Source organism: Dipodomys merriami, unplaced genomic scaffold (assembly GCF_024711535.1).
Source record: "Dipodomys merriami isolate MVZ:Mamm:240054 unplaced genomic scaffold, mDipMer1.0.p SCAF_348, whole genome shotgun sequence".
NCBI classification, from domain to species: Eukaryota; Metazoa; Chordata; class Mammalia; order Rodentia; family Heteromyidae; genus Dipodomys; species Dipodomys merriami.
This window is the reverse complement of record NW_027205026.1, coordinates 956313-977918: the sequence shown is the minus strand read 5'-3', so window position 1 is coordinate 977918 and position 21606 is coordinate 956313. Positions and strand designations below refer to the sequence as shown.

Genomic DNA, 21606 nt, shown 5'->3' with positions numbered 1-21606 from the left:
ACGTCATCAGACGGCGCGGGCGCTCGGCGGGGCTGGCGGCTCCGACGCCCGGCGCCGACATGTGCCAGGCCGGCGAGGACTACGCGGACCCGGCGCCCCGAGAGCCGGCGCCCCCGCCCCGGCCCAGGTGAGAGCCCCGGGCCGCGTTCGCGGTTCTCCGGGCCGGGCGCGAGCGGCCTGCCGGCTCGCGAGGCCCTGGGAACCGCTCCTTCCGGTCCGCCTGGCCCGTCCCCCCCGTCCCCCCGTCTGTCCACACCCCCGCCCCCCCGCCTGTCCCGCCCCCTGCCTGTCCCCCCGTCCCCCTCACCTGTCTCCCCTCCGCCTGTTCCCCCCTTTCTGTCCCACCCTCCACCTGTCCCCCCTCACCTGTCCCCCCTCCGCCTGTTCCCCCGTCCCGCCCTCCGCCTGTTCCCCCCTTTCTGTCCCACCCTCCACCTGTCCCCCCCTCACCTGTTGCCCCCCCCCGTCGTCCCCTCCGCCCGTTGCACCCTATGCCTGACGCCCCCCACCCTAAACCCTTCGCCTGATGCCCTCTCCTTGTCACCCCAGCCTGATGCTCTCTTCTTGTTAGTCCTCTCCCCCCAATCTGGCAACCTGGCTCTGACTGCTGTCTACTCCCTGTCGCCCCTGGCCCCTGACTGACACCTTCTGCCTGTCACACACCCCCCCCCCCCCCCCCCCCCGTTGCTGTCCTGTCACTGGAGGCCTGTCTCCTCAGAGACCCTCACATGTCCCCTAGGCCTGCTTTTCCAGGCCACACATTCTTCCAGCCCAGGGCCTTTGAGCTGTTGGTTAAGACACAGACAAGCCCCAGGGTACCAGGGAGGGTCCTCTGGTCCGGCCTTAGGTGGCCATCTGGTCCGCTAAGGCAAGGGGGCCTTGCATCCACATGCTTGTTCTCTCCTCCCTGACCCTTCAAGAGGTGAGCAGAAGTGTGTGAAGTGCAAAGAAGGCCTGCCAGTGGTGGTCATCCGCGCCGGAGATGCCTTCTGCAGGTGAGAGCCCTGCTTCTCAGGCTTTTTTCTTCTGTTTAAAAGCATTGTTACTCTCGGCGCCGGTGGCTCACGCCTGTCATCCTAGCTGCGGAGGAGGCTGAGATCTGAGGATCGCTGTTCAAAGCCAGCTTGGGCAGGAAAGTCCGTAAGACTCTTATCTCCAATAAACCACTAGAAAACCGGAAGTGGTGCTGTGGCTCAAGCAGTAGAACACTAGCCTTGAGCTGAAGAGCGCGAGACAGCACCAGGCCCAGAGTTCAAGCCCCACAACTGACATTTAGGGTTAGCTAGGATACATCTGACGCCATTCAGAGCATCCTGGGAACTTGCCAAGTGCTCTGGGTAGAAGTTGTTTACCTTGTAGGACATCCGTTTTATCTGTGGGAGCAGAGGCTAGGAAGGAAAGCTCATTGTCCCCCAAGTCCTTTGGCCAGGAACAAGATGTTATTTCCAGAGGGTCCGGGGCGGGAGGGCAGCACTAGGTCTCTGCATTTTAGCCTTTTAATTTCTTCTGTTGTTGGATACTGTTTAGAATAGGGCTTGTTTGTTGAGTAAGTAATCTCTTCCTCCTCCTCCTTTTTCTTCTTCCTTTGTGCCAGTACTGGGGCTTGAACTCAGGACCTGGGTGCTTTTTTGCTCTAGGCTGGCACTTGAGCCACCCATTTCTGGCTCTTTGGTGGTTAAATGGAGATGAGTTTCATGGATATGTTTCTGCTCAGATTCTCAGATCTCAATCTTCTGAGTAGCTAGGCTTACAGGCCTCACCCACTGGTGCTTAGCTTCTGAGAGAATTTTTAAAGCAGATAATTTTAGATCTCACCCCTGGAAATTCTGACAACTGGTCTTTGTGAGTCTAACATGCAGCCAGGGTTGAAAACATTTGCCTTAGTAGCCTGAGTCAACTGAAATGTTAAGAGCTTCCCAGACCTGGTGGGAAGTTTTGACTATGTTTTTTTTTTTTTTTTTGGTTGTGGGGCTTGAACTCTGGGCTTGGACCCTGTCCCTGTGCTCTTCAGCTCAAGGCGAGCGCTCTACCGCTTGAGCCACAGCACCACTTCTGGTTTTCTAGCAAGGGGGGGGGGCGGGGGGGGTCTATTGGAGATAAGAGTCTCACGAACTTTCCTGCCTGGGCTGGCTTTGAACCGCAATCCTCAGATCTCAGCCTCCTGAGTAGTTAGGATTAAGGAGGGACCTGAGGATGTGTGTTTGGTGCAGATTCGGAACCATTTCTGCCTAGCAAGGCCTAGATACATTGCAGCCTCGGTTGGCAAGCCTGGAGGCCCGGGCTGTTGTGCCTCTCTACAGCCTGCTTAGCATTTCCTCTTCCACTCCAGAGGGGCAGTACCTAGAAGCCAATCATCCATCAGCGTGTCTCCTCGTGGGCATCAGGCCTGGCTCATCACTTGCCAGTCTGAGTCTGCCCTTTCCACCAGCTGGGGTGCATTAGCTACGGCCCCCATGTTCGGTATAGCTTGCAACCTTCAGGGACTAGGTGTGTTCCTGGGAACCTGGTGCACCTGGCAGCTGCATCTGCAGTGCTGCATTCCACCCAGCCCTTCTCCAGGCTGTGGCAGTCTCTAAAGGCGGGCATTCCCAAGAGACAGATGCTATTGCCATTGGGCCTTGGCTGTACACCGTTGGTGGGCCAGAGCAGCCCCGTTTGGCTCCTTTACAGGGACTGCTTCAAGGCACTGTATGTGCACAAGTTCAGAGCTATGCTGGGGAAGAACCGCCTCATCTTTCCTGGAGAGAAGGTAGCCAGGGGCTTCCCTACAGGCTCTGAGGGTGGGCTCGGTGTGGGGTAGACGCCTGTGTGTTAGAAGGCACTATGTAAAACTGTCGATGTTTCCTCTTCCCCAGGTGCTCCTGGCATGGTCGGGGGGGCCTTCGTCTGGCTCCATGGTCTGGCAGGTCCTTGAGGTATGTTCAAGTTGAGTCAGGGAGCTTCCTGCTCAGCTGGCTCCTACGGCCTTGTGTAGACAGGAGCCAGCAGCCCGCTCCTGCACGGCACTGCTGGGGTTGACGGCAGGGGCAGAGACCAGAAGCCACATCCTGGATACCCAGCTGTGCCCCACTGTGCTCTGTTCATTTTCCAAACCTGCATCACCATGGTGCTGCAGCTTGGCCAAGTACGGCTCATGGGGAGATGGAGAACGCTTGTCAGAAGTGGTCTGGGCAAAGAGTGCAGCATGTAAGGGGAGGAGATAGATGTGGGGGGGCTCAGGCTGTGAACCCAGGACGTGGGTGGGCCCTAGGGCTCTGGCCTTTCCAGGTGGAGGTCTTGGAGCAGGGATGGGGCACGTGTGCTCCTGCCACGCCGGCTGAGGGGCAGGCAGCCCGCAGAGTGCTCCTGTGCCTGGTCCCCGTCCCTGCTCAGGTGGAGCACGGCCCCGGCCGGCCAGCCAGCACTTGGGTGGCATCGCTTGGCCCAGCTCCCTCTGCCTGAGGCCAACTCTGTTCTGCAACAGAACTACAGATTTCTGAGACCTACACAGTGTGCCTTTCAGCGCGTTGGCCTGCTCAGCCCTGTCCGCAGGCCTGCCTAACCCTGCGCCTGAGCCGCTGCTTCTGCTTCCTGGGAGCAGCACTCCTTCTGTCTGCTGGGAAGGCAATCCTAGGTGCTGCTTCTCCCCGCAGGGCCTGAGTCAGGATTCTGCCAAAAGACTGCGTTTTGTGCCGGGAGTCATCTTTGTTGATGGTATGTGTGCTAGCGCTAGATGTTGAGGGCCGCCCTGGAGAGCCTCCTCTTGGCGAGGCCTGCCTGGGAGGGCCTTTCGTTGAGGCTCTGGTAGGGACACTTCCAGCAGTGGGCACTGAAGTACTGTCCTGAAGTGTCAGACTGCCCAGATTTGGGGCGAGGGGCCGAGTGCCTGCCCTGTGTTCAGTGCCGGTGTTGGGTAGGATGTGGAGGGCTGTGTGGCCTCTCTCGCTCTGCGGAGGTACCTGCTGCCAGCTCTGAGAACCTCAGAACCGCCCCTGTACGGAGTCTGGGAGTCTGGCCGTGCGGGCGTTGGTCCCCTCCTTCCCCGCCCCAGGCATCTCTGCAAGCCCACACCCTCCTTTTCCCACTGCAGAGGGAGCAGTCTGTGGCCAGAGCCCGGGAGGCCGAGCAGAAACCCTGGCTGAGGTGCAGCGGATCCTGCAGAGCGTTGGCTTCCCGTGGCACGTGGTCGCTTTAGAGGAGGTGGCTGGGCTGTCCTGGGAAAGGACCTGGAGGGCCATGGGTGTGCCCATTCCTGCTCCCGTGCTCCCCCAGGCTGGGCCCTGAGCTCATTGGCCTCTGGCATCCTGGCAGGTGTTCAGCCTGCCGCCGTCGGTGCTTCGCTGCCCTGCCCGGGAGCCAGGAGGGACGGAGGAGGGCTACAAGGCAGCAGTGGGCAGCTTTCTGCAGCACCAGCTGGGCTCAGAGGGCAGCCGCGGCCCGGCTCAGGGGGGAGAGCAGACGTGCCCACCCCACCCAGGCCATACCGGGTCCCCTACAGCTGCGCAGACTGCGGCTCTGTCCAGGCTGTTCAACTCCGTGAAGACATTGACGGCCAAGGAGGAGCTTCTGCAGACCCTCCGGTGAGCCCGTGCCCCGGGCCCTGCCCTTGCCTCTGAGCCCGTGCCCCGGGCCCTGCCCTTGCCTCTGGGACCCTGGCTGGCCTCTGCAACGGCCGCTGCTCCTTCACAGGGCCCACCTGATCCTGCACGTGGCCCGAGTCCACGGCTACTCCAAGGTGATGATGGGGGACAGCTGCACCCGCCTGGCCATCAAGCTCATGACCAACCTGGCCCTGGGGAGAGGCGCCTTCCTCGCCTGGGACACAGTATGCGGGGGCGGGGACACGTACGTGGGGGCGGGGACACGTACATGGGGGCGGGGCCAGGTGCCCCCGTACCCTCACCTGAAAGCCTCTGGGCCGCAACCTCGCCTGGGGGAGGGGGTCTGGCCCCGCCTCAGGCAGGACCTGGGTCACCCGCTGCACCCCTCAGGGCTTCTCAGATGAGCGGCATGGGGACGTGGTGGTGGTGCGGCCCATGCGGGATCACACCTTGAAAGAGGTGGTCTTCTACAACCGCCTGTTCGCCGTACCGTCGGTCTTCACGCCGGCCATCGACACCAAGGTGGGTCTGCCGGGGCCTCCCTTCCTTTGGCACACATCAGCTGATGAGAACCCTACGTTGTCCTGTCATTCCTGATGAGAGGCTGTGGCCTCACGGGGCCACAGAGCGGACATCCCTGGCCTGCTGGGGAAGCAGGGCCGGTGCGTGAAACCCTGTCCTCCACACCACCTCCCCCGCCCCCTCCTCCCCCAGGCACCCGAGAAGGCGAGCATCCACCGTCTGATGGAGGCCTTCATCCTCCGGCTGCAGACCCAGTTCCCCTCCACCATCAGCACCGTGTACAGGTGTGCATGCAGGGGGTGCTGAGCCCACAGCCAGGCTTGGCTGGGGGTGGTGCCCGTGACTTTCCCGCCTACCCGCAGGACGAGCGAGAAGCTGGCCAAGTCCCCCAGGGAGGGCTGCGCTGCCGGCCCCGCCGGCCCCCACTGCCTCCTGTGCATGTGTGCGCTGGACATCGACACCGACGGTAGGTGCCGGGTGGGAGCAGGCCAGCGGGGGGCGGGCTGGCGTTTGGGGCTTGGTGCCCTCACCCCTCTCTGTTTGCAGATAGTGCCACTGCCTTTGGGGCTCAGACCTCTTTGCGTCGCTCAAAAACACCCCAGGCTGAGTGTGGGACTCCCACTTCACCCTGCGGCAGCCTGAAGCCAGGCAGGGGCCAGGCCTGCTGCGGGGCGGCCTGTGAGAGGTGAGTCCCTGCCCCATCTCCCTGCAGCTGGAAGGGGGGGACACCAGGGCCTGGGCAGAGCCAGCTCCACAGGTCCACTCTGCTCCCCAGGGAGGAGGCCCCGGCCTGCGTCACCGAGCAGCTGTGCTACAGCTGCCGGGTCACCATGAAGGACGTGGTGAGTGGACGCTCCTCCCCCAGCCATGGGTACCAGCACGCTCGCCACCCCTCACCCCTCCTGGCTTCTTTTCCTGCAGCCCTCCCAGGACTCGCTGCCCCCCTACATCCTGGCGGAGGCCCAGTCCCGCAGGCAGAGGTGAGTGACGCCTGAGCTGCGAAGCCCCTTGTGGCGTCCGACCCGCCCGGCGCTCACTGTGTGCTCCGCAGGGACCTGGTCATGCAGGAGATCCAGGAGTACCTGATTGAGGACAGTGACAGCGAGGCTGAGCAGGCTCAGAGCTGAGCCCGGAGGACACACCTGGCCGGCGCGGGAGGGCTGTCGGCGCAGGGCGGGAGTCAGGGCAGGATGGGCCTGGCCCACCATTGTCTATTTGTATAAATAAAAACATTTTTAATTAGAAAACTCTACAGTACGCGTGGGGCTGGGCCTCCAGGCCCAGCTGGCTGGCCGTGGACTAGGCTGGGCCCACGGGGCTCGGGTGGGACACAGCGTCCTTCTGACAGCAGCATCGGGGCTCGGGGGGGCCGCGGAGTTGTCACAGCTGGTGGGCTTGGGGCCGGGGAGCAGCCGCCCCAGTCCACGGTGCCGCCTGTGCTGGCGGCTCCTTCGTTCCCAGCGCCCGGGGCGGGAGGGCGGGGCTCACTCCTTCTCTCGCGTCCACTTGATCATGGTCTCTGGCGAGCGGTACAGGAAGATGAGCTTGGCATACAGCTCCTCCTCCAGCTCCAGCTCGCGAGTCTCCCGCACCAGGAAGATGTCCTGGCACAGCTTGAGGATGCGGTCCACGCAAGGCAGCTCTTCGAACATGATGGAGTGCGAGATCTCGCTGAAGAAGCCCCGCACAAACTTGCCGATGACCAGCACAATGGACACGTACAACCCCATGATCCTGCCAGGAGCGGAGAGTGAGGCCCGGGCCGCCGCCTGAGCCGCCCAGCCCCGGGCCACCCAGACCCCAGACTCACCCATAGCCGGCCAGGAAGCCAAGGCTGGGCGGGCTGACCTTGTCGCTGAAGATGACCATGGGCAGCAAGTTGCAGTTGCTGTGGCAGTCCTGCATCTCGATGACCCACCACTCCAGGAAGCCGGCAGCCCCCGCTGCCCCTCGCTCCCTCCACAGCTGGATGCGCACACCGAGGTAGTCGGCTTCTTCCACTGGGTCAGAGCCGGGGGACGCTTGGAGCAGCCACGGGCCGCTGCCCCATCCCCCCGGGGCCGAGCTCCTGTCCCCTCCCCCCCCAGGCCCGGACACCCACACTCACTTGGCTGCAGCTGCTTCACGGGGTTGGCTTCTGGCCCATTGGGGGCCCGGATGTATTTGGGGAAAAGGTGGGGGATGACCCTGTGGTGGGGCCGGCAGGTCAGGGCCAGCTCAGCCCCCAGCCCCCACCAGCCCGCAGGGCCCGCCCTCACTCACACGGAGTGGTCAGACGTGCCGTCCAGCAGGCGGGCCAGCTGCTGGCGCTCTGTGCTGTTGGGGGCCAGCTCCAGGGTATGCTTCTCGTTGGTGTACTCCACGGAGCCACCCTTGGCCAGGTCCCTGAGGCGAGGGCACGGCTGAGCCGCTGCACGCGCCCCCGTGGCCCGCGCGGCGCCCGGGTCCCGGGTCGGGGCCTACCTCTGGAAGTTCCAGGTGAAGCGCAGCGTGATGTCGGCTGTGCCGTTGTACAGCTCTCGTCTCATCTGGTCGCGGCTGGGCGGGCTGATGCGCCACAGCGCCCCCGAGCTGCCCTCGATCTGCGCCGTGACGATGTCCTCAGGGCTGTACTGGCTGATGAACTGCATGGCCAGCTGCGGCGGGGCGGGGGCCCTCAGTGGGGGATGCGGACCCCCACCAGGCCACCGCCCGCCCCGCCCAGTGGAGGCCACGTAGGGGCCACTCACCGGGTGGGCGTCAAATTGTCGGCACAGCTCCTCATAAGCCTGGGGTGTGAAGGGCACGATGGAGGGCTGCTGGGCGCTCATGGTGAACAGGGGCTGGGGGGGCAATGCGGCGAGCTGTGCACGGGGGCTGTACACGGGCCACATGGGGTGGGGGGGCTGTGCACAGGGGCCATGCGGGGTGGGGGGGGCTGTGTACAGGGGCCATGCGGGGTGGGGGGGGCTGTGCACAGGGGCCATGCGGGGTGGGGGGGCTGTGCACACGGGCCATGCGGGGTGGGGGGGCTGTGCACACGGGCCATGTGGGGTGGGGGGGGCTGTGCACAGGGGCCATGCGGGGTGGGGGGGCTGTGCACACGGGCCATGCGGGGTGGGGGGGGCTGTGCACAGGGGCCATGCGGGGTGGGGGGGCTGTGCACACGGGCCATGCGGGGTGGGGGGGCTGTGCACACGGGCCATGTGGGGTGGGGGGGGCTGTGCACAGGGGCCATGCGGGGTGGGGGGGCTGTGCACACGGGCCATGCGGGGTGGGGGGGCTGTGCACACGGGCCATGCGGGGTGGGGGGGCTGTGCACAGGGGGCCACGTGGGGTGGGGGGGCTGTGCACAGGGGGCCACGTGGGGTGGGGGGGCTGTGCACAGGGGGCCACGCGGGGTGGGGGGGCTGTGCACAGGGGGCCACGTGGGGTGGGGGGGCTGTGCACAGGGGGCCACATGGGGTGTGGGGGGGCTGTGCACAGGGGGCCACGCGGGGTGGGGGGAGCTGTGTACGGGGGCTGCACACGGGCCACATGGGGTGTGGGGGGGCTGTGCACATGGGCCACACGGGGGTCTGCACATGGGGGCTCTATATGGTGGGGGTGGCCCACATGAGGGTTTGTGCACAAGTGGCCTGGGGACAGCCTTACTCTGTCTCCCAGGCGGGGAGCTGACCGGGCTGGGAACCACCCACCTCGTAGCCCCCCAGCTTGAGGGTGACGGTGACATCGATGGGCTGGTTGACCACGCCCACCACAGAGCGCACCAGAGACATGAAGAGCAGCGGGAACCAGATGATGGCGATGAGGAAGATGATGATGAGGCCGCCCATGCCATACTTGACGATCTTCTTCTTCTTCTGCCCTTTGGGCTGCGGGTATTTCTAGGGGAGACGCAGGTCACACTGCGGGTATTTCTAGGGGAGACGCAGGTCACACTGCGGGTATTTCTAGGGGAGACGCAGGTCACACTGCGGGTATTTCTAGGGGAGACGCAGGTCACTCCCACCCCTCACAGGCCTCTGGTCTAAATCACAAGGCAGCATCTGCACAAACCCATAGTGTTGGCGCAGGACAGACATACAGGTCGCTGAACCGACCTGAAGTGCAGAAACAAACCCCGATGTGGTCATGGGGCCCTGGATGAGGTGCTGGGAGCGTTCAGCAGGAATGGACTCTTCAACCAAAGGACTGGGACGCTGCACGTGCCCGAGAACACACGTGCCCCTTGCTGCACGTATAAAGTGTGGACTCAAGATCAGAGCTTGAGTTTAAACCTCGGCAAGACAGCCACACGGTGGCCTGGATTTGGCAGAAGTTGCAGACAGAACACCAAGAGCTTGAGCAAAATGCAGGCAAAACTGGAGGCAACCACACGTGGCAGAAGCTGTGGCCTAGCTGAGCCGAGCCCTGGTGGCTGGCGTCTATTGAGTTCCTGCTAGGAACTGACAGCCGGAGGCAGACATGGCCTCATGGCTAAAGGGTGGCCGCCGAGGAACAGGGGCCCTGTTGGTAAGAATGCAGCGCCAGAGCAGTGCCGCTACTTGAAGACGGGCCGTTCCTCCACACAGGCCCACAGCAGCTCTGCGACCGTGGATGGAGCACCGGTGGCTCACAGTTGCCACGGGGGGGGGGGGGGGGGGGGGAGTGCAGACGGCCTAGAGACCAGCCAGAGGTCGGGCACACCGGGGAGCACCGCCTGAGCGTGGAAAGGAGTGGAGCGCTGACTGGCCGGGCCGTGGGGAAACTGCTGGGAGGGCGGCGGGCAGAGGCGGGAAGCAGACCAGAGAGTTCTTTTGTGGGACTAGCACAGACAGTGGCTGATAGTGGGGCCAGAACCAGGCTTGCTTTGTGGAGTGATGGAAGTGTCCTAAGTTGGATTTGCGGTAGGTGCACAGCTGCGTCAATACACCAAAGCACCAAACTGCACTCGTAGTGAAGAACCGAAGCTCCTCCACCTCCACCAGGCTCTCCTCCCTCCCGCGCTTCTGTGAACCCCTCAGGAGACCCAGTGTCCTCCTGCCCCAGCCCAGAGGAGCTTCAGAAAGTTCCTCTCAGGATGCCAGCACCCTGGGGCCGCATCCCACGCCCTCAGTCCCACACCTACCTTCTCTGTCTCCCGGCTGCACTTGATGATGAAGATGTTGGCGTAGATGTCCTCCACACACATCCAGTTGGACAGGGACAGGGTGGTGTCCGTCCACACCCAGTCCATGACTGCCCTCAGTTCCACCAGGAACGGCACCAGCCGGAACCTGTCAAGGCCAGTTTCCTGTCAGGTGGGCCCTTCCCGGACCCACGGCAACAGGCCTGCCGTCCTGGCCCCTCCCGCTGCGCCATGCCCAGGGAGCCCACGCTCACCCCTGGAAGAGGAAGAGGTTCAGATGGTTGTACTTCTTGGTGAGGAAGTTGCCAAGGATGCGGGTCGGGTAGCCGCACCGAATCTGGTAGGCGGACAGGGCAAAGTAGATGCACTTCACGAAGTACCACAGCTGGGCCACGGCGTTCTGGCGGAACATCCTGGGAGCGGGGCAGAGGCTTGGTTAGAGCGGAGCTGCAGAGCCCCACCAATGCCACGCACAGCGAGTGCCCTGTGCCTGGACAGAGGGGGCCCCGGGGGTAGGAGGCGCACCTCTCTGTGACAGCCGGCAGGATGAAGAACATCCAGAGGTGGATGGCCAGCACCAGGACCACCTGGAAGGCCAGCTTGCCCAGCACCGTCTTGCGCAGGTAGAGGGCGCGGTCGATGACCATGGTGCTGAACTGGATGAGCAGCATGACCAGGAAGGCCTCGGGCACCTGGTCGTCCGACAGTGAGGACGTGATGTCCGTGGCCGCCGAGTGCTTCTGTGGGGGGAGAGCTCTGGTCAGGGGGAGCGGAAGTGGGGGCGCCCTCCACCCCTAGTCACGGGGCAGGCTGGCTCACCCCAAAGGCCCAGAAGCCAAAGACGATGATGATGAAGTCGACCACGTCTGCCAGGAACATGAGCACATACACGTCGGTGGCCGCTCGGTACTTGGTGTGCAGAATGTCGTGGAAGAACTGCCACAGGGGCTGGGACACGCTCTGGGCCCTGGGGGCGGGGAGCTGTGACCCCGGCGAAGTGCCCGCCCCCGCTTCCTCCTCCCCTCCCTCCGCCCTCCGCCCCTCACTCACAGGTTCAGGCAGAAGCTCTGCAGCCGGCGCCCAGCTGCCTTCATTCTTTCTCGGCAGAGGCTTGGCTGCTCTCTTCCTGTGTCCTGTGTCTCCTCTTCCTCCTCCCTGTCGGCAGACTCTGTGGGAGAGGCCGTGCTGACCCAGTCCAGCAAGAGCTGCCACAGCTCCAGACAACCCCAGGAGCAGGCATCACCCCACTTCACAGACTGAGCACAGTCACAGACTGAGCACAGTGACTCCCCTCTGCTCACCACCTAGGGGTTAGCCCTGAGGTGGAGGAGGTCTGAGGAGGAGGAGCTGAGGTGGAGGAGGTCTGAGGTGGAGGAGCTGAGCTGGAGGAGCTGAGCAGGAGGAGGAGCTGAGGTGGAGGAGGAGCTGAGCTGGAGGAGCTGAGCAGGAGGAGGAGCTGAGGTGGAGGAGGAGCTGAGGAGGAGCTGAGGTGGAGGAGGTCTGAGGAGGAGGAGCTGAGGAGGAGGAGCTGAGGTGGAGGAGCTGAGGTGGAGGAGGAGCTGAGGTGGAGGAGCTGAGGTGGAGGAGGAGCTGAGGTGGAGGAGCTGAGGTGGAGGAGGTCTGAGGAGGAGGAGCTGAGGTGGAGGAGGAGCTGAGGTGGAGGAGCTGAGGTGGAGGAGCTGAGGTGGAGGAGGAGCTGAGGTGGAGGAGCTGAGCTGGAGGAGGAGCTGAGGTGGAGGAGCTGAGGTGGAGGAGGAGCTGAGGTGGAGGAGCTGAGGTGGAGGAGGAGCTGAGGTGGAGGAGCTGAGGTGGAGGAGGAGCTGAGGAGGAGGAGCTGAGGTGGAGGAGGAGCTGAGGTGGAGGAGGAGCTGAGGTGGAGGAGGAGCTGAGGTGGAGGAGGAGCTGAGGAGGAGGAGGAGCTGAGGTGGAGGAGGAGCTGAGGTGGAGGAGGAGCTGAGGTGGAGGAGGAGCTGAGGTGGAGGAGGAGCTGAGGTGGAGGAGGAGCTGAGGTGGTGGAGGAGCTGAGGTGGAGGAGGAGCTGAGGTGGAGGAGCTGAGGTGGAGAAGCTGAGGTGGAGGAGGAGCTGAGGTGGAGGAGGAGCTGAGGAGGAGGAGGAGCTGAGGTGGAGGAGGAGCTGAGGTGGAGGAGGAGCTGAGGTGGAGGAGGAGCTGAGGAGGAGGAGCTGAGGAGGTGGAGGAGCTGAGGTGGAGGAGGAGCTGAGGTGGAGGAGCTGAGGAGGAGGAGGAGCTGAGGAGGTGGAGGAGCTGAGGTGGAGGAGGAGCTGAGGTGGAGGAGCTGAGGAGGAGGAGGAGCTGAGGTGGAGGAGGAGCTGAGGTGGAGGAGCTGAGGTGGAGGAGGAGCTGAGGAGGAGGAGGAGCTAAGGTGGAGGAGGAGCTGAGGAGGAGCTGAGGAGGAGGAGGAGCTGAGGAGGAGGAGCTGAGCTGGAGGAGCTGAGCAGGAGGAGGAGCTGAGGTGGAGGAGGAGCTGAGGAGGAGCTGAGGAGGAGGAGGAGCTGAGGTGGAGGAGCTGAGGTGGAGGAGGAGCTGAGGTGGAGGAGGAGCTGAGGTGGAGGAGCTGAGCTGGAGGAGCTGAGCAGGAGGAGGAGCTGAGGTGGAGGAGCTGAGGTGGAGGAGGAGCTGAGGTGGAGGAGCTGAGGAGGAGGAGCTGAGGTGGAGGAGGAGCTGAGGTGGAGGAGGAGCTGAGGTGGAGGAGCTGAGGTGGAGGAGGAGCTGAGGTGGAGGAGGAGCTGAGGAGGAGGAGCTGAGGTGGAGGAGGAGCTGAGGTGGAGGAGCTGAGGTGGAGGAGCTGAGGTGGAGGAGGAGCTGAGGTGGAGGAGGAGCTGAGGAGGAGGAGCTGAGGTGGAGGAGGAGCTGAGGTGGAGGAGGAGCTGAGGTGGAGGAGCTGAGGAGGAGGAGCTGAGGTGGAGGAGCTGAGGTGGAGGAGGAGCTGAGGTGGAGGAGGAGCTGAGGTGGTGGAGGAGCTGAGGTGGAGGAGCTGAGGTGGAGGAGGAGCTGAGGTGGTGGAGGAGCTGAGGTGGAGGAGCTGAGGTGGTGGAGGAGCTGAGGTGGAGGAGCTGAGGTGGAGGAGGAGCTGAGGTGGAGGAGCTGAGGTGGAGGAGGAGCTGAGGTGGAGGAGGAGCTGAGGTGGTGGAGGAGCTGAGGTGGTGGAGGAGCTGAGGTGGAGGAGCTGAGGTGGAGGAGGAGCTGAGGTGGAGGAGGAGCTGAGGTGGAGGAGCTGAGGTGGAGGAGGAGCTGAGGTGGAGGAGGAGCTGAGGTGGAGGAGCTGAGGTGGAGGAGGAGCTGAGGTGGAGGAGCTGAGGTGGAGGAGGAGCTGAGGTGGAGGAGGAGCTGAGGTGGAGGAGCTGAGGAGGTGGAGGAGCTGAGGTGGAGGAGCTGAGGTGGAGGAGCTGAGGTGGAGGAGGAGCTGAGGTGGAGGAGGAGCTGAGGTGGAGGAGCTGAGGTGGAGGAGCTGAGGTGGAGGAGCTGAGGTGGAGGAGCTGAGGTGGAGGAGCTGAGGTGGTGGAGGAGCTGAGGTGGAGGAGCTGAGGTGGAGGAGGAGCTGAGGTGGTGGAGGAGCTGAGGTGGAGGAGCTGAGGTGGTGGAGGAGCTGAGGTGGAGGAGCTGAGGTGGAGGAGGAGCTGAGGTGGAGGAGCTGAGGTGGAGGAGCTGAGGTGGAGGAGGAGCTGAGGTGGAGGAGGAGCTGAGGTGGTGGAGGAGCTGAGGTGGAGGAGCTGAGGTGGAGGAGGAGCTGAGGTGGAGGAGGAGCTGAGGTGGAGGAGCTGAGGTGGAGGAGCTGAGGTGGAGGAGGAGCTGAGGTGGAGGAGGAGCTGAGGTGGAGGAGCTGAGGTGGAGGAGGAGCTGAGGTGGAGGAGCTGAGGTGGAGGAGGAGCTGAGGTGGAGGAGGAGCTGAGGTGGAGGAGCTGAGGAGGTGGAGGAGCTGAGGTGGAGGAGCTGAGGTGGAGGAGCTGAGGTGGAGGAGGAGCTGAGGTGGAGGAGGAGCTGAGGTGGAGGAGCTGAGTTGGAGGAGCTGAGGTGGAGGAGCTGAGGTGGAGGAGGAGCTGAGGTGGAGGAGCTGAGGTGGTGGAGGAGCTGAGGTGGTGGAGGAGCTGAGGTGGAGGAGGAGCTGAGGTGGAGGAGCTGAGGTGGAGGAGGAGCTGAGGTGGAGGAGCTGAGGTGGAGGAGCTGAGGTGGAGGAGCTGAGGTGGAGGAGGAGCTGAGGTGGAGGAGCTGAGGTGGAGGAGGAGCTGAGGTGGAGGAGGAGCTGAGGAGGAGGAGGGCTGAGGTGGAGGAGGAGCTGAGGTGGAGGAGGAGCTGAGGAGGAGGAGGGCTGAGGTGGAGGATGTTCGCAGGATCTGGCCTCTGGTCCTCGGCTCCATCCAGACTTGAGAGCCTCTGGCCATGCAGCTGGCCGCTCCCTCTCTTCCCCAGACCTGGGCGGGCCGCTTGCCGCAGAGCTGTCCACCTAGAAGGGAGCTGACGCCATATGGCTCCGTCCTGGGGAGCTATGGCCCCTGTAGGGAACCTTATCATAATCTTTCTCCTGTGCTGCCCGCCTGGGGGGTCCCTTGGGGTGGCCGTGAAGCAGCCTCGCAGAGGTCGGCCCTGGAGGCAGCCGTGAGGGCCTCTTTCCCTGGAAGGTCAGAGGCTCATGGCCCTGCTCTTCCCCGTGCTGGGCTGCAGTACTGTCTCCACCCTCCCGGGAAGAGGGCTAGTCCAGAGTTGTGTGCGGGGGGGCCTCGGGGGCCGGGGGGGGGGAATGTACCGACGGCGGGGCTCTCCTGCCTCCCTCTGAAGCGCAGGCTCAGGTGCCTTGAGTCCTGGGCTCTGAGCTCCGCTTGAGCCTCTGGGCTCCCGTCTTTGGCTCCAACGCTCGCTTCTCCCTGGATGTTCGTGGTGGCCGCAGGCAGCCCCGGTCCCTCTGGATAGCCTGTGCCCACCTCAGCCTGGGGTCCTGGCGGGGCGGCGGGCCTCTCCGCCGCCCCCGGGCCCTGCCCCCTGCTCCTGCCGTGCTCCTTGGAGAGGGGGTGCTCCTCGTGGTCCCAGAGGCCGAAGCACTGTGGGCGGAGCAGGGAGGACGGTGAGACGGCGGCCCGGGCTCCCGGGGCCCGCCAGCACCACCTCCGCCCCGGCGCTCACCAGCAGCTGGGAGCGGTGGAAGAAGAGGGCCATGAGCTGCGCCAGGTCGTACTTGATGTAGCCGTCCATCTTCTCCAGGCCCAGGATGCGGGGCGGGAAGTACGGCTTGTTCTCGTGGCGCCGCAGCACGGTGTGGCTGTTCCACGGGAAGAAGCCGAACTGGAACAGGTACTTGGTGACCACCATGACCTGTGGGGCCGGGCGCTCAGCACGGGGCCAGGCTCCCGGGCCCCCCTCCGCAGCCGCCTCCCGCCCCCCGCAGCCCCCACCTCCGTGAAGACGATGGCCGTCATCCAGAAGCGCTTGCTGGGCCTGGGGATGGTCAGCATGGCCCACAGGAAGACCAGCACGGGCAGCACCAGCGACGCGGCCGAGGCTGTGACCATGTGGTTGAGGATGATGATGAAGTAGCAGAGCAGCTCTGAGTGCGCGGCCACGCACTGGTAGAGCGCCCGCAGCAGCCGCAGCGTCCGGCCCTGCGCGGCCTCGAACTGCGCTGCCTGCTCCAGCTCCGGGATGTGCAGACGCCTGGCGAGACCCGAGAGCTGGGGGCCACGGGCACGGAGGCCCGGGCGGGCCCGCCACCCCGTCCCCAGCTCCCCTCCTGCCCTGGCATCCCCCCTCGCCAGTATCCCCCCCCCCAGGCCCCCTCCCTCAGGCCCTCCCTCCCCTGGCACCCCCCCCAGGCCCCCCTATTCTGCCAGCGTCCCTCCCTCCCCAGGTTTGTCCCCCAGCTCCGCCACCCCTGGGCTTCACCACCCCATCAACTGAAGCCTCGGCCTGTCCCTGGCCGCCTCCCCGCCCCCCGCCCCTCACGGGGCGCACCTGTCCAGGAGCAGCTCGCTGGCTGTGCGCGTACGCGTGTGGGCATGGGCCAGCAGCTCCTGGGAACCGTGCAGGGGACCCCCAGCCTCGGGGTCCCCCGTGTCTGAGACAATTTCTTCGCTGCCGCTGCGGGAGTTGTAGCCGGTGCTCAGGGGGCTTCCCGTGTCATCTGTCATGCTGCTCAGCGGCTCCTCGGGCCCCAGCCCGCTGTGGGAGAGAGGGTCCCAGGTGGCTAGCCCTCAGGCTCAGGGGAGAGGCGTGAGGACGGGTCATCATACCCTGTGGCCAGGCACAGGCGCACGCCAGCTTCCCGGGCCCCACACCCACCTTGAGGCCGCGCTGGGCCCGTCGTGGCCCTCCAGGACGGTCTCCGCTTCCTCGACGTAAAGCTGATCCAGCACGCCCAGGTGCACCTCCCCGCCCTGCGGGGCACAGGGAGGTGCTCAGCGCCGCAGACCCGGGGCCCACCCACCAGCCCACCCTGCCCTGGCGACGCTCACCCGCAGGAGCTCCTGCGTCAGCAGGTAGCGCTCGGCCCGCAGCACGTCACTCATGGTGTGGTGGTGTCTCGTGAAGGCCAGCAGCCAGCGCGTCAGCCCGTCCACCGTGGCCTGCCCCAGCACCCACAGGAACTGCAGCGTGTTCAGCAGGCGCTGTAGCATGTGGCTCCGGCCTGCAGGGAGGGCACAGGGCTCTGGAGGGGAGGCCAGCCCGGACAGCCCCCCGCCCTGCAGCCCGTGGGTCCACCTACCTGCCACCTCATCCTCCAGGGCCTCCGCCGGCTGCTCTTCCTGGCTGGGGCTGCCTCCTGGGAACGGGGGCCGGTCAGCAGCTGGCGGCCAGGCGGCTCCCTACCACAGCCCCTACCCCAGCAGCTCACCCGCATGCAGGTGCCCTGCCCGCTCCTGCCGCTGCCTGAGTACCGTCCGCGCATTGGTCACCCATGCCTGGTACGCCATCTGCGGGCCACGGAGCAGTTAGCACCCTCGTGAGCCGGTTCCGAGTCAGCCCAGTTCCAAGGAAGGGGAATTAGGCGCAGCTGCCCGCCTGGTTGGGGGCTTGCACCTTCTTGAAACTCCGAGGGCTACGGCGGGACCCAGCATGCCCTGGCCACTCGGGCCAGGACACAGCTGTGGCCAACAAGCACACAGCCCTTCCTGAGCCGGGGGCACCTAGGGAGGCAGAGCTGGGACTTTGGGAGGCAGGAGAAGCGGGAGCCGGTGGAGGTCCCTTCCCTACAGTGTGGCTTTCCAGGAGACTGGAGTCCCCTGGGGTCTGAGGCTCCAGGAGGAGCTGACCTTCCCACTGCCTGGCACGGGAGGCTCAGGCAGAGCACACGCACCTGGAAGGCACTCTGGGCTGAGGGCCTGGGGTCCTCGGGCAGGGCCTCCTCTTCCTCCTCACTATCCGACTCAAACAGGAAGTAGTCCCCGGAGTGGATGACTGCAGACAGAGTGGGGGTGAGAGCCGGACCCCACGACTGGGCAAAATACCGACGAGCTTGGTTCCTTTTTGGCGTGGGGCTGGCCACGGCAAAGCCATCGTGCCAGCCCAGGTGCCCTTCACCTGCTCCCCCCCCACGTGGTCTTGCCCAGTGTCATCTCCCCTGGGCCCCCACGCAGGAGGATCACGAGGACAAGGCGTGAACGGGACGCAGGCCAGAGCAGGACGAGACCAGACGGGACAAGAAGCCGTGAGGTGAGGTGAGGTGAGAGCGGGCGGCAGTGGGGCGGAGTGGCCCAGCAGTGTACCTGTGGCGTGGTCCAGCCAGGGGCGCCACCATTGTCTGCGTGGCAGGGAGGAGCCCCCGGGGCTGACAGGCCCTGTGGAGGGGTGGGGCAGGCGTGAGGCCACGGGAGGGGCTGGGGACAGAAACAAACACGGAGCTCCAACGCTGACAGGGGTGCCGTGCCGTGACGCAGGGCTGGGCCCGGGCGCAGAGCGAAGGCAGACAGGCACGGGGCCAACAGCCAGCAGCCCGCTGGGGCGGAGACCACCTCACGAGGACAGGTGGGCGGGAGCCCTGGGGACGCCACGCGGGACACATGCGGGACACATGCGGGACACATGCAGGCAGGCTCCGGAGGGCAGAGACCACACCCACCTGGCTCCTGGCCGGGGTCCTCGGCCTCCGGGGACCGGGGTCGGCCGCGGCCCGCGCGGCCCTGTCTGTACTTCTCCTGCTTGGCACGGATGCGCTTCATCCTGCGAGGGGGAGAGAGGGCTGAGCACCAGGCGGCCTGCCAGCGGCCCGCGGCTGCGGCCCGGCCCCGAGGGCACCTACTGTCTCTTCAGCTGGGCCAGGGACTTCTCTTCTGTCTTGCGGTGGGAGTCGATGCTCTTGAGGTTGGCCGCATTGTAGAGGGCGAAGCCCCTGCGGAAGAGAGAGGCCTAGACTTCAGGTCCGGCCCCACGGGCCTCCTCCTGCCTGTGGGCTTGGCCAGGCCCACCACCCTGCCCGTGCATGCACACTTGGGCCTCCTGCTCCCACAGAAGGGCCCTGGGGCACACTCTGGGAGATTCCTGTTCCCTCCATTCTCCTAGGCACAAAGCCTGCCCGGGGGGTGTGGGTGCTCACACCCCGGGCCGGGCCCTGAGCCTGAGCTCAGCACGGTGAGCTGGCTCCCCTGTGACACCTTATGGGGGCCGTGGCCCAGCAAAGTCCCTTCCGTTGGGATCAGCATGTGGTGGAGCCGGCGGGCCAAGGGCCCTGCAGCTCCCTCTCAGGGAGTGGAGATGCTACTCCACGGGAGCCCGGGGCCAGGGCCTGGCCGACCTGGAGGCCTGCAGGGCCGTGGCCTGCAGGTCCACGCTGACGTGCTGGAAGTAATGACTGAGGAACACGCGGCGCTGAAGCAGCAGGAAGAAGAAGCAGACGCTGTCCCAGAGGATGCCCGCCTCCTCCACGGGCAGCAGACAGTCCCTGTCCCTGCTCATCACCTCTTTGGCTGTGGGGGAGGAGCCGGAGTGGGCAGGGTCAGGGCCAGAGGCGCCCGGGGTCCCCGTGCCCCTCCGCCGGCCCGCGGGCCTCACCCACTCACGGTCGTAGTAGCCTTTGACGGTGCACACCAGGCTGAAAAGCTGGATCACCCAGCAGAAGGCGCTCTGCATTTGCTCCACAAAGACACAGGACAGGAGCTGGGGGCGGGCGGGCGGGCGGGAGAGGAGTCAAGCCTGGCTCCTGGGGTGGGACTCGGGGGAAGGGCCGGGGCAGGCGGCACTCACTGAGAGCATGTTCTTGGAGATGATGACTGTGACATTGTACAGGATGAGGCAGTCCCACAGCACGAGCTGGGCCCGCGTGTCCTTCTGCAGCAGCGTGGTCCCGAAGAGCAGCAGGTAGAAGCAGGCCAGCAGGTAGCCCATCCCGAAGATGCTGATGCGGGTGGCCCCCGTGACAAACACCACCACGAGCACCAACCAGAAGAGGTAGCGGAACACGGCCACCTTCAGCATGTCCAGGTAGGACCTGCAGACAGAGCTGTCAGAGGCCGCCCGGCACCCCGGCCGCCCCTCCCGAAGGGCCCGGCACCCACCTGCAGTGGATGAAGTTGGGCACGGGGTTGGGCTCCCCCTGCAGCAGCGGCAGCTGGTCGGTGTTGCGCCCAGCCATGCCCTGCCACTCCTCGGTGCGCTCGGCCGCGAACACCTGCCACTGCTGGGATGCGCAGAGCAGCAGGAGGAAGTCACCTGGGGGACGTGGGGCGGCCGTCGGCGGGAGCCACAGGACAGGACACAGGGCCCGCGTCTGCCTGGGGGTCCCCCGAGCGGCCTCTGTGTGGGGAGGGACGTGTGCACGCACCGCGTCTGCGTGCTTGCTAGAGCACGGCACACACACGGGGCGCACGCCTGTGTGGGTGAGCCGGCCCAGCCCAGCTCCATCTGACTGTGCTCGGAGCCCACCCTCCACAAGAAGCCCGCCAGCGCAGGCCCTGCGTCCTGCCCCCCCCCATCCTGTGGTAGCCCCAGGTGGACGGGCGCTGTGCTGGGGTCACTCACTGATGAGATTGGTGGAGTTGGGGGCTCTGAAGAAGTCAGGCAGGTACAGCCACTTGATGAGGGCGGAGTTCATGGGGATGGCCTGGCTCCAGCGCCACGGGTAGTCTGTGGGACGGAGGAGCGTCGGGATGGCCCAGGACCCGAGGCCAGAGCCACAAGATGGAGTGACAGAACACAGCAATTGTGCTGGAGTGCCCTCCCCCCCCCGGCCTGCCTGGGTCCAAACGCCTGAGTAAGTCTAGTGGGCAATGTCAGAGGAGAAAAAGGACTTCAGCCCAGTCTCCAGTGTCCCCTCCACAACAGGCCTAACCAACAAGGGGAAAAGTAATAGCTGCAGGGGGACAGCCTGGGACCCAGCTCGACCCGGTGGAGGCCATGGCCACCTGCGTGGAGCGGAGCTGGCAGGGGTGCCTGGCGCGGCCAAGGGGGCACCTTATTGGGGTCCACAGGGACGGCACTAAAAAAGCCGTCCAGAGCTCCCCAGGGAGCCGAGGAGTCCCTACAGACGGCACCGGGGACAGGCCGCAGCGCAGGGCCGGAGATGGCACGTGCCGAGCGCTTCACTGCCCAGTCGGGAGCCTCGCACGGCCTTCCCTCCCTCCTGGCATCATTGCTGGGCTGTGGACGCAGCTGGCACGAAGGGACACGGGGTGAAGAGCACCTGGGAGCCCACAGCCCACAACTCTGACACTTTCTGTTAAAAAAACAGGTCCACAGCCGGGGGCAGGTGGCTCATGCCTGTCATCCTAGCTACTCAGGAGGCTGAGAGCTGAGGATCTCAGGTCAAAGCCAGCCCAGGCAGCAAAGTCTGTGAGCCTCTTCTCCCTAATAAACCACTAGAAAACTGGAAGTGGTGCTGTGGCTCAAGGGGTAGAGCGCTTGCATTGAACATGAAGATCAGGGACAGTGCCCAGGCCCCAAGTTCAAGCCCCAGGACTAGCACCAAAAAGAAGAGGAGGAGGAGGAGGAGGAGGAGGGGGAGGAGGGGGAGGGGGAGGGGGAGGAGGGGGAGGGGGAGGGGGAGGAGGGGAAGGAGGAGGAGGGGGAGGGGGAGGAGGGGGAGGGGGAGGGGGAGGAGGGGGAGGAGGGGGAGGGGGAGGGGGAGGAGGGGAAGGGGGAGGGGGAGGAGGGGAAGGAGGAGGAGGGGGAGGGGGAGGAGGGGGAGGAGGGGGAGGGGGAGGGGGAGGAGGGGAAGGGGGGAGGGGGAGGGGGGAGGGGGAGGGGGAGGGGGAGGAGATGACGATGAGAACCAGAGGCAAGGAGACCTCCAAGCGGCCAGGCCCTGTCCCAGAGTGACCTATGCTGGGGCACAGCCAACAACGGCCCAGAGGACACCGAAGGGTGGCGTGAGCGCACGTGCTGCCTGGCGTGGGCCTGGAGGACCAAGCTAAGATGAGGCTGGTGGAGGGGAACAGACCTCCGTGCAGACAGACGACACACACATGCAGCCCACACT

General features: G+C 65.3%; 2 protein-coding genes across 3 annotated transcripts in view; one reads left to right on the top strand and one right to left on the bottom strand.

The window, feature by feature from the left end:
* The first annotated feature begins 6 nt into the window (after nt 1-6).
* On the top strand, nt 7-6309 carry LOC138803780 (cytoplasmic tRNA 2-thiolation protein 2-like). Of its 2 annotated transcripts, XM_069987862.1 has the most exons (15): nt 7-127; nt 921-995; nt 2671-2749; nt 2856-2915; nt 3633-3693; nt 4070-4179; nt 4291-4559; nt 4669-4804; nt 4971-5102; nt 5295-5386; nt 5465-5568; nt 5649-5787; nt 5878-5944; nt 6024-6082; nt 6154-6309. In XM_069987862.1, exons 1-15 carry the CDS (start codon nt 60-62, stop codon nt 6227-6229), a joined length of 1527 nt encoding a protein of 508 aa, XP_069843963.1. In that variant the 5' UTR covers nt 7-59; the 3' UTR covers nt 6230-6309. The 2 variants fall into 2 exon arrangements, with proteins under 2 accessions (XP_069843963.1, XP_069843964.1); XM_069987863.1 differs by lacking the exon at nt 5878-5944 and having other exon boundaries at nt 6154-6288.
* A 23-nt stretch (nt 6310-6332) lies between these two features.
* Nucleotides 6333-21606, bottom strand: part of LOC138803781 (piezo-type mechanosensitive ion channel component 1-like) — a 58901-nt gene continuing 43627 nt past the window's right edge. The window contains exons 23-51 of the mRNA XM_069987864.1: nt 20151-20255; nt 19688-19841; nt 19377-19620; nt 19193-19289; nt 18928-19099; nt 18436-18525; nt 18256-18356; nt 17903-17974; nt 17494-17594; nt 17032-17110; nt 16903-16959; nt 16652-16824; nt 16479-16573; nt 16152-16358; nt 15596-15854; nt 15327-15515; nt 14953-15244; nt 11242-11359; nt 11011-11158; nt 10717-10931; nt 10446-10604; nt 10192-10339; nt 8780-8968; nt 7832-7924; nt 7566-7738; nt 7365-7487; nt 7210-7289; nt 6913-7102; nt 6333-6836 (exon numbers count right to left, since the gene is read on the bottom strand). Coding sequence (XP_069843965.1) covers nt 6587-6836; nt 6913-7102; nt 7210-7289; nt 7365-7487; nt 7566-7738; nt 7832-7924; nt 8780-8968; nt 10192-10339; nt 10446-10604; nt 10717-10931; nt 11011-11158; nt 11242-11359; nt 14953-15244; nt 15327-15515; nt 15596-15854; nt 16152-16358; nt 16479-16573; nt 16652-16824; nt 16903-16959; nt 17032-17110; nt 17494-17594; nt 17903-17974; nt 18256-18356; nt 18436-18525; nt 18928-19099; nt 19193-19289; nt 19377-19620; nt 19688-19841; nt 20151-20255 — 4373 coding nt within the window. The 3' untranslated portion in view covers nt 6333-6586. The remainder of the gene's footprint in view (nt 6837-6912; nt 7103-7209; nt 7290-7364; nt 7488-7565; nt 7739-7831; nt 7925-8779; nt 8969-10191; nt 10340-10445; nt 10605-10716; nt 10932-11010; nt 11159-11241; nt 11360-14952; nt 15245-15326; nt 15516-15595; nt 15855-16151; nt 16359-16478; nt 16574-16651; nt 16825-16902; nt 16960-17031; nt 17111-17493; nt 17595-17902; nt 17975-18255; nt 18357-18435; nt 18526-18927; nt 19100-19192; nt 19290-19376; nt 19621-19687; nt 19842-20150; nt 20256-21606) is intronic.

Bases quoted from the DNA above. Each gene is read 5' to 3' on its own strand.
- LOC138803780 (XM_069987862.1), top strand. From the start codon at position 60: ATGTGCCAGGCCGGCGAGGACTACGCGGACCCGGCGCCCCGAGAGCCG. The intron at 4,180-4,290 runs GTGGCTGGGCTG...GCATCCTGGCAG, and splicing joins ACGTGGTCGCTTTAGAGGAG to GTGTTCAGCCTGCCGCCGTC. The intron at 5,569-5,648 runs GTAGGTGCCGGG...CTCTGTTTGCAG, and splicing joins GCTGGACATCGACACCGACG to ATAGTGCCACTGCCTTTGGG.